The sequence below is a fragment of the Lolium rigidum genome, chromosome 5 (genome assembly GCF_022539505.1).
Source record: "Lolium rigidum isolate FL_2022 chromosome 5, APGP_CSIRO_Lrig_0.1, whole genome shotgun sequence".
Classification (NCBI taxonomy): domain Eukaryota; kingdom Viridiplantae; phylum Streptophyta; class Magnoliopsida; order Poales; family Poaceae; genus Lolium; species Lolium rigidum.
The window spans coordinates 117,890,756-117,901,580 of NC_061512.1; the positions used below are offsets into that span (position 1 = coordinate 117,890,756).

The 10,825-nt window shown below is 48.5% G+C and overlaps 1 protein-coding gene across 1 annotated transcript; it reads right to left on the minus strand.

Moving 5' to 3' along the window:
- Positions 1-4,221: 4,221 nt before the first annotated feature.
- On the minus strand, positions 4,222-8,510 carry LOC124656309. The gene is made up of 4 exons (XM_047195078.1): positions 7,515-8,510; positions 7,204-7,422; positions 6,747-7,042; positions 4,222-4,570 (listed from the first exon to the last, which is right to left on the minus strand). Exons 1-4 carry the CDS (start codon positions 8,508-8,510, stop codon positions 4,555-4,557), a joined length of 1,527 nt encoding a protein of 508 aa, XP_047051034.1. The 3' UTR covers positions 4,222-4,554.
- Positions 8,511-10,825: the final 2,315 nt, after the last annotated feature.

Sequence of the window (10,825 nt, forward strand, 5' to 3'; positions counted from 1 at the left end):
GTCTCCGGAAGGTTTTCCGTATCGTGGCTCTCGGTGCCGGGGGTTTCGTCACGGAGGCTATTTGTAGGCGGAAGGGTAGGTCAAGAGGCGGCACGAGGGCCCCACACCACGGGGCCGCGTGGCCAAGGGGGGCGCGCCGCCCTAGGGTGTGGCCCCCTCGTGGCCCCTCTTCGTCCCTCCTTCGGACTTACGGAAGCTTCGTGGAAAAATAGGCCCCTGGGCTTTGATTTCGTCCAATTCCGAGAATATTTCCTTACTAGGATTTACTGAAACCAAAAACAGCAGAAAACGGCAAGCGGCACTTCGGCATCTTGTTAATAGGTTAGTTCCAGAAAATGCACGAATATGACATAAAGTGTGCATAAAACATGTAGATAACATCAATAATGTGGCATGGAACACAAGAAATTATCGATACGTCGGAGACGTATCAGTTACCTCTAATGTTGAGGCACCTCAATCCTATGTGTTGTGTATTTGTATTCAAATGCAAATTACTTATATGCACACATGTAGGGGGAGTGCCTCTATGATTTTGTCATCATGCTTGCCTCTATAGTTATTCTTTTGCAAATCCGTATATTGTCATCAAACACCAAAAAGGGGAGATTGAAAGAACATCTCTCATATTATGTTTTGTGTGTTTGATGTCAATGTATGTGATACACTAATGGTTGTTTAAGTGGTACGGGGATTACATAGGTACATGTGTATGTGTGTTGGATGTGGTCGATCTTGTCAAAAAGTTTCGCATAAAACTCACCGGGCCGGATAATCCGGGCCGGATATTTCCAAAATATCCGGCCCCCTGAATTTCGGCTAAGGACTTTGGGGATTGCAGCTCAGTATAGGGGCCGGACATTTGCCCGGATATTGTCCCGGTTTTGTACCAGGGCCGGATTATCCGGGCCGGATATTTCAAGAATATCCGGCCACCTCGAAAATGGCTAAGGACTTGAAGAATTGCCTCTCAGTATAGGGGCCGGACATTTGCCCGACATTGTCATGGTTTTGTACCTGGAGGCCGGATTATCCGGGGGGGGGGGGGGGATTATCCGGCCCTTACTTAGGGCGGATTATCCGGCCCCCCGAAATGCACAACGGCTGGATTTTGGGGAGGGGTATTTATACCCCTCTTCTTCTTCCTTACCCCTTTGCTCAATCATTGCACAAGAAATCCGCCAAGCTTCACCTCCATTAGAGCCACCTCAAGAAACACAAGATTTGCAAGATCTCCTTCCTCCCCCAACCAAATCTCTTGATCTTTGGAGATTCGAAGGAGAAGCCACCGATCTACATCCTCACCGAAGCGTTTTCATTTCCCCCTCATTTGTTTGAGGGATCTCATGCTAGTGTTCCTATTTGGTTCCCTAGTTGATTTGTTGTTGATGTGTTGTTGTTGATTGTTGTATTGTTACAGATTTGGTAGCCTCCAATTTGGTTGTGGATGTGTGCCCCAAGAACTTTGTAAAGGCCCGGTTTCCGCCTCGAGGAAATCCCTTAGTGGAAGTGGGCTAGGCCTTCGTGGCGTTGCTCACAGGAGATCTGAGTGAAGCCTTCGTGGCTGTTGGTTTGGCTTGCGTAGCAACCACACTCCTCCAAACGTAGACGTACCTTCTTGCAAAGGAAGGGAACTACGGGAATCATCTCTGTGTCATCGCGTGCTCCACTCTCGGTTACCTCTATCCCATTCTATCTCCTATATTGCGTAGCTATATCTTGCTTAGTTGATATCCATGTCATATAGGTAAATTCACTTAGTTGCATATCTAGAGAATTTACCTTTGTGTCAAGCCTAAGTTGAAAAAGAACTAAAAATTGGTTAGCACCTATTCACCCCCCCCCCTCTAGGTGCGGCATACGATCCTTTCACCGTCCTCTGCTGTCGCATACAGCCCGCTCCTCCTAAGCTCATGCCGAGGAGTAGGAGGGGGATGTGAAGGCAAAGGACCAGGGTGAGACAACTCCACCGAAGAAGCGGAAAGCATCGACGAACTAGGCGGGGGGCGGGGGGCAGAACGCGACGTAGACCCCACTCGAACTCGGTCTGAAGATGCAGGCTGGGGTGCCCCCAACGACGACAGGGGTGGCGACGTTGATGTTGAGGAAGACCCTGCCATCATAGAGGCTGCTACCCCGCCACCCTGGACCCGCGCCGGGTCTGCAGTCGTTGTCACCGCAGCGGAGGCAAGGGCCGGGGAAGGCCACTCCCGCATCGCCGCAGCCGTGGACGCTGCGGCCAACTCCGCCGACGCAGCGGAAGTAGCGGCTGCAGCCGCCCTCGCGTCCCGTACCGACGCCGACGCGACGCCAGCAGCAGCTGGTGATGTCCACACCTCCCCTGCTGGCACGACGACAGTAGCAGCAGCGGCTGCAGCCTGCCGCGCAGCAGCAGAGCCATTGCCTCAGCCTGCCGCGCAGCAAACGCTACAGATGCACCTTCCGCCGCACGCCCGGACACTGCAACCGTTGTAGTCGCCTCCTCCAACGCGATAGAAACATCAGCATCGGGCTCCGAAGAACCCAGCGCCGAGTCCATCATAGGTGAAGCGGTTGTCGGTGGGGTGGGCAGTGAAGAACCCGTAGTAGCCGAAGAAGAAGGACACGTACGTCCCTGCATGAAACTCCGAACCCGAGATGGTGAAGCGGGACGAGGAACCTGCGTCGAAGGAAATGGAGCAATCAGCGAGGGAGACGTAGCTCGCGCCCTCGCAACGATTTCCTTTCCTCTCGAAGTGGAAGGAGAGTGATTATACGGAGTCACCGCCCTCTGAAAAACCGGAGCCGCAATATAGCTCGTGCTCCCAGTAGCTTGTGGCGCGGCATCAACATCCATGCATCATGTGGAACACCCGACGACTGATCGTTCCCCATATCATCTCCAAGACGATCAGAACCATCACCATCTCCAGCCTCCTTCCAGAAAAATGGTCGAAACCCAGGATCTGGAATATACTTAGCTGACTGTCTCGATTCCGATACCCATCAAGCTTAAGCGATGCCACTACCTCCAGACAAGGAACATTGTCTTCATCAAAATCCTTCTGAAGAGTCGAAAGGTCACACATAGCAATCAAAATACGCACGATCCCTTGGCTTCTGAGAGAGACAAGGTCCATGTCCAAAGTAGAGCCAATAACAGAACCTACTGCCCACAAACCATGAAAATGACGAACTGTATGAGGGACACCATCAACATGAATCCAAGTTGGCTCCATAACAAACCGAGGGGCAATATCCTCTCTCCTCCAAGAAGAAACTGCCACCTGCGATTTAGCATTCGGGACCTCCATCTGCATACCATCAATCCTTGCCAAATCTTCGACAGAAGGAAGCCTTAGTATATGCAGCAAGTAAAATGTTATGACTTGTATTATTTGTTAAAGGTTCAAGAAAAAAATGATAAAAAGTCAAAAAAAAAAAAAACAATACGAGGCTGGGTTCCGTGTTTTGGAACATACTACAACATGTAGCATAATTCTTAAAAAATAAAAATAAAATCAGGTGAAGTGGGGGATTAAATCAAGACCTAGGATTTAGCAGCAAGGCTTCATCTACTTGAGCTACCTTAATGTTCTACCAACTCTAGACAAACAATATATATAAAGAGTAGTGTGACATATTTGGCTTAGACATCACACATGCCTTTCACGTTGGTGCAAGCCACACATGCACGTGCACGTCACGCAGACAAGATGTGTGGCGCCGATTGCATGGACGTCACACAAAGTGTGGTGTCGCTTGCATAGGCGTCACATAAAATGGTTAGTGAAGTGAAACAGTTTCGCCAAAAGGTTATTTCGTGCATTCTTTCGTCCAAAGGGCTATTTTTGTCAAAATTGCCGATTTTCGGGGGCACCAGTGGAAAGTATTTTCGATGTTAAGGTCTCCTTAAATGAGGTTCCAGGAATTTTACGCCTTCTCCACAGGAACGGACGGAGTATTAAATTGGAGATGCAAAAATACTGTGGTGCATGGAAAACATAGTCTACAGCGGGAGTGTGAGTTGACGAATTGATGCAATACACGGTTGAGCATCTGGGGCTGGCCTAACCAGCTTTTCAACTCGATCGATGGCTATTTTAGCGGTTCCAATGCATCACGCAGCAGAGGCCGATGAGAGACGAGATGGCTTATTGATCCTAAATTTGAAGGGAATGCAAAAATACTTTGGTGCATGGGCAAATATTTGAGTAAGACTGGTCACAATACAGTTTGAACTTCAAAATGGTTTAAATACATCGCATTTCCAATTGTCCAGGTGAGCCATGAGATTGTCGCAAGGTCATCAGTACCAGTTACATGTGATTGGCCAATAAATAAGATGCCTAAATATTTAAACAAGTAGCAGTTGGCATCAGCTCTATAAAAAACAGTTTACGAAAACACAAGTTCAATTACATATCCTTCAATTCTTATAACTGGATGTTACACGGCAGAAGAATTGAAACGATTGCCACCACAGTTTTAGACACTAGGTTGTGTTACTTCCCAAAGAGAATGGCAAAGAAAGTCGATGTTGCTCCACTCAGCCGGCTATCCAGGATACGTCCTCTAATTTTCAGCAGGCCTGCAAGATGGATTATGCACATAAATATCTGAAAGATACCTAGTTGTACTGACTGATAGAACAAAATTTCATTTTGGACTCTTTATATAACTCATCAAATCATCATCTAAACTGAAGAGTTCAGAAAATCCTCATCAGGGCTATGCACAATGAACTGGGTGAAGCCTCCTAAGAGCATTAGTTTCATTAGTTTCGAAGTGAACTCAGATATAGGAATAATAGATATATCTTTGCACATGAACATCATCTATATGTTCCATACGATACACTGCACAAGTTTGTAAGCAGTCTACACAAATACGTAACCATTTTTCATAACCACTGTTTAAACCTTCAATGCAAAGCTAAAATATATCTATACCTACCTACTAATAAAGGAAGGAAGGTTTCTCTCCAATAATTTCGTCCGTTTTATTACTACCCTTATTTGTTTGACCAAATTACTTCTCTTGCCACCGCCTAAACAAATCTGAAACGTTTTTCCCCGTAGCAATTTGTTTCTCTTGGTGAGTTCGCCTCCGCGAGTTTTCCCTGATCGCCCCGCGCTGTGCTGGGCCGCGTAGGACACAGCAGTGCTACTGGGCCAGTCACGTCGTTTACAAATTGTCTCATGGGCAGCAGAAAACTAGGCAAGTGCTGTTCAATAGTCCCACCTCGTTTCCTCAAATTGAATCATGCCGAGTTATATACGTCTGTTTCCCAGAATCAGCGAGCCTCCCCTAATAACAAAGCAGCAGCCACATTGTTCGATTGACGACGTGGACGGATTAAAATAAACCGAGAGAGCCACGCTGCCTGATGGTGTGAGCAAAAATTAAAGGAGGATTTACATGACGGATGGAACCACGTTGGGTCAGGGCTGCTTGGTATAAAATCCACGCTGGGCAACATCTAAGACGAGAAAAAAAAGAGCGCAGTGCAGCGAATAAAAAACGTTGCCATGTTGCTCTTAGTTCTGGGCTATACAAGGCCGGCATGAATTCTTGATTGGGCAAGGAGAAAAAGCTATACAGAAGAGGGAAAGTAACCTCATAGAAAGCTATACAAAAGAAGAAAAGACTCATGCGTACTGAGGCTAAATTGTGCAGGTATATATATCCGAACAGACTTGAACTTGATTCACTTTGAGTCCCTTATCTAAAATCAAGATTTGCAAAGCAATTTAAAACATTCTTGGGGACAAAAGACCCCCGGACCTGACGGCTGTGATTTGGCCACAAGCTGGTACTGAGAAAGAGACAGCTACTGATTTGCCTGAATTGTTTGCATCTACTGATTTGCTAAACAAAAACACTTGATACATTTCTTTGAGTGCATTGAATATTGATCTAAACATAAGCAAACTAATGTTGATGCAACTATTTATTATTATTATGGATAGCACATCTTCTTGATAGAATTTAATAACTTCTATCTCTCATTCATATATTCTAGAGTTTTTTTTCTATATTTTGAATTTTCAAATAAAATCTCACACAACATCTAAATTTTTACCCCAAATAACTAGCCCGGATAAAAAAACTCCAAAACATTAGATAGTGTAACCAAAGATTTGGAAAAATACTGGTGAGAATAAAGTGATAATATTGATTTCTATACGAGATATCTAGCAATGGGTGAACACTCATGTGACATAGCTCCATAACTTTGCGGGGGAAAAAATAGAACCTGGTGTCATTCACCTATATTTGTTTTGCGCAAATTTAAGAGATATTAATTACCAATCCGTTGCAACGCATATGCACCCCACATAAAAAGTGGATTTCCTCCTTACTTGCATGAACTGATTGCTGGCCAGCCCGAAAGCAAAAGTCACGTGAGAGAGCCAAAGAAGTTGTGTGGAGACATGCGCATCTATTAGACCGTGAAGAAATAAATGAACTTGCGCGAAAAATATGTTCAGTTGTCTGTCGTATTGGCGGACGAACAAAATTTAAGTGTGGCGACGGTTGGAGCACTGTTGCGTTGAGGGTCTACGGCGAGTGAATTAGCCAGGAATTAGATAGGTCAATCTTAACGGGAAATGGGCGTCTCCTACAAAAAAAAGATTTCGTCCTCTCGAAAAAAAATTCTATTACTGAAATTGTCGGAACAAATCCGCCGCAACGCGCGGGCATTTTCCCTAGTAAGATACTCATATATTGAACAACCCAAAGAAGAGCGTCATTCAACTGACCTCGTAGCACTAACGGGAGCTGAGGTAACACAGCATTCAACACGAGGGTACTCCTTGAACATGTTGTCGATTTTCTTCAACGCACTTGGTGTGACCCTATCTGACACCTTCACGTTAACTTTTTTCAGCTTTAGTGCGAACTGGAACACTACCTTCAAGAAATCAAACTCATCATCAAGTCCTTCGATCCCTTCGATTTCTACTTCTTCAAGATTGATCAAAGTCAAAGAGTTGGGTTTTGTTCTCCAATTCCCAGGCTGGTCACATGGGCAATTTGTTCCGCGTGCACACCATTGCTGAAAAAAATATATGGCTTAGTACAATGAATTTCAGATACACAAGACTACAGCATTATCTCAAGTCATTACTTAGATAGATTTTGTCAAACATACTAGTACTACGTATGTTTTTCAGAGATATGTTTTTTAGAAGCGACACATATTTTAGCTAGGCATACCTCGCTGTTCCTCCTTTTTAGGTTGATCTCAAGCCTTCTTGTCGCTCTACGGATCCAACTTATTCCAAGAAGGGACAAAACAAGGGGTCCAAACACGTGCCCCGTCTTCCATATAATATTAACTTCAAGCTTCAAAGTGGAGAACTCGACAGCTGGGAAGGTATTCTCGATTTTCCTTATCTCTTCCACAAAGTCCCACTCTGCAGGCTCCATACCGGTCTGCAAAACAAGTTGGCAGGTGAAAATGCATAAACTGGTTTTAGGTTGTAAACATACTCTAGTAAATTGAAAAGGACAGCTACGAAACGTACCACGGCTGGAAATATTGGTAGGTACAAACATGTGTTGTCTTCCCCGTTGTAGGGTATAGTGTCATTTCTACGTCGCCGTACGGCCGTCAATTGCAGGCGACCGAGGCGCCACAAAATACCAATGCAAGCTGAACTGTCTAAATAATTGCAAGACCAAGAAATCTTCTCCATGACCGGTGCCCAGATGGAAATTGCTATCACATCATGGGAGAAGCTGGTTACGACCGTGAGATCCAATTTCTGAAGCATGGGCGCCATGATGTCGATGACGAGGGCGTGTCCTCTGTACCTCTTAACACAAAGCTCCTCGAGTGACGTCGAATGTATCCTCAAGTCGACGTCGCTCGTGGCCGGCCTTCGTTCGATGCCAAGGTCGAGATTGAGCACGCGCAAGCATGGGCAGCGTTGTATCAAGTTGCCGAGACGGAGGCCGTGCTCGTTATAAAGGGACAATCGCTCCAGCGCGGGGAGCCCGCTGGCCGCCGGCGTGAGCTCCCGGAGCCCGAACATCTCGATCGAGGTGGCGCGGCTGAAGCTGGGCAGGCACACGCCGGAGCTCGAGTATCTTATGCTTGGGCAGGTGTCGAAACGGAGCTCCACTGGCGAGAGCCTATCGGCGGCAGCAAGAACCGTCTCGACCTGGAAGGCGGTCACCTTACCGTGCCAGTAAGCAACGCTGATGTCGAGGAGGTGAAGTCCAGCACAGGCGGCACGGGCCAGCGCCGCCTCGAGGTCGCCGAGCTCGATGTCGTCGAGGATGACCGTGACCCTGGGGATGCAGGTCCACAGGCCGCGCCACCTGCTGGAGAGGATGCCCGTGCGCGCGGCAGCGCGCGGGCAGCCTAGGCGCTCGATGACCTGAAGGAGTAGGTCGTCCGGGAGCGCGCCGATGCGGTCCTCATCGTCCCCGCCAGAGAAGCCCTGAGAGCGGGTGGTTCTCCGTCCAGCTTGCGGCGGCGGCAACGAGCGGAGCCGGCGACCAGAGCGCAGCTCCATGGAAGCGGGAGAGGTCGTTCTGTGTTCCTTCCTTTGTGTGGCGTGAAAACAGAACGCAGAGGTGGAGATAAATAGGCGCTGGAGATGGAGGAGAAGCTCGTGCGTCGTGGCCGTGGTCTTCGATCGAGGCGTCGACGGCCGCCTTGGAAACTGGAGGGCAGTTAACCGGAGTCACGCTTCTCAAGAACCGCCTTGAATTGGAGACGCAAAGTACTAGTACGATGCATGGAAAACATACTGTACAGCTGGAGCGTGAGTAGACGAATTGCCTCAGGAGAACGGAGTAGGAAAAAGTCTGAATTCAGACTTTTGTGGCTTTATCTCGAAGCCGATTTGCACCATCGCAGACGCACTCATCTGTATCTCCCCTGCCGCCGCACCCCAGCGAACCGGACGCTGCTGCCCAATGCAGAACCTGCAACGGCACTAGTCGCTGCTTCGCTTGATGGTCAGAACTGCAACGGCACTAGTCACCGCGCACTTCCACCGCAACGCCGTCCGCGGGGTGGGTGTTGCATGGGGTTCGGTCTGGCCCGTGTGCCACGAAATCGGGCTGTTTACAGCATCTAGTAGTGTCGGTACACACGTGAACGGAAATCCCGAGTTTAGTTTCCCGAATTATTCGATTTCGATGATTTTAGTCGCGACCTAGAATAAAATCTAAAAAATAGAAATTAAACGTAGCGGGAAATTTTGCTTCGATCAATATGCGAAATGAAACGAGGTTTTTGCTCCGGCCGAGCTACATTCAAACATAATTTACATATAGAAATTAATCTTACACATGCGCGCTAATGTGACCCAAAATTTGCCCCGGGATAGTCACCGGGGCTCTATGCGTGGCGGATGAAGAGGGTTTTCGCGCCAGACGACGCCTAGGCGACGACTACGGCGACCTCGACCAGCGTCGCCTCCGTGGAGCTCCCGCAGGTGAGGGGAAGAGCCGGCGCGTCTTCGTCATTGTCGTCGTTGTCGCCGCACGGCACAAGCGTCGACAGCGGCGAGTTGCACGAGCCGCCAGACGGGGCCTCGACTTCCCCATCGCGCGCCTCGAAGTGCGTCGACCAACGCGCGAACCTGCACGGCCATCTGCGGGCCGCCCGCTTGCGCCCTCAGAGCGCGCCCACCTCGCGCGGTCCGCCTCCGACCACACAGCTGGCGGACGCGGCGGCGAGCCTCCGCCGCCGATTCGGCCCCCTCCCCTACCGCCTTGCCGTGCGCGCGCCATTGCGAACAGAGGGGAGCATGGAGGAGCGGATAAGGCGAAGACACGGAAGGAATTGCTCGCTAGAGGAAGAGCCCTTTCGCGGTGGAGCGGCAACGGCGGCGGGGAGTAGGGTTTTGGAACCCTACTCCCCTCCGCAGCCCGTATAAATACGGGGCGAGCCTCGCATTTCTCGGGCCCACGAGAAACTTTTACGGGCCGGCCACCGATATCGGCTGTGATTGGCGACGCTTTCGGCCCGAACCCGTAAATCTACCAGAAAAATTCAGTTCCAGCGATATTTATGGGTTCTGTTAGAGTTGCTCTTAGATGTCTGCATGCAACGTTGTTTAAAGTAGCTCCATCCAGATCTAGCAACAACAGCGGATTGGGCCGTTTCTAGAGACTCATCCTAGAGTTTCTAGAGAATCATCCTAGATGTGTGCTCAAACGATGCAAAAGGTATTGCTCTCGTCATCAGTGTGGCTGATCATGGCGCACACATGACATTGTCGTGTGCCGAAAAGTGTGGCAGGAGAAATTTTGTCTCCTTCCAGTGCAACCTACCCCTCCCCGCTAACCGTGGAAACCATTTTCCCCCATTGAGGTATCTTCCCGAGTTGCTCCTTAGCATTGAGCGGCGGTGAGAGTATTTGTTATCACCAGAATTTGACCGAGTCAGAGGTGGGCCGCGATCAAGATGGGCTTAAAGATTATATACGGAAGAAATACGTGAATCGGCCTTATATGCAAAGTTTGGGCTAGTTTGCCCTTGTATCTGTAACATATTAGATTACGTATCGGTTAGTTAGAGTTTGCCTCGTACACGGTTGGGATTATTCCCACATTAGAAAGTCCCCTGGACTATAAATATGTATCTAGGGTTTATGAAATAAACAACAACCAACGTTCAACACAAATCAATCTCGGCGCATCGCCAACTCCTTCGTCTCGAGGGTTTCTTCCGGTAAGCACCATGCTGCCTAGATCGCATCTTGCGATCTAGGCAGCATAAGCTTATTTACGTTGTTCATGCGTTGCTCGTGCTGAAGCCTTTTTGATGGCGAGCAACGTACTTATCTTAGATGTGTTAGGGTTAGCATTGTTCTTC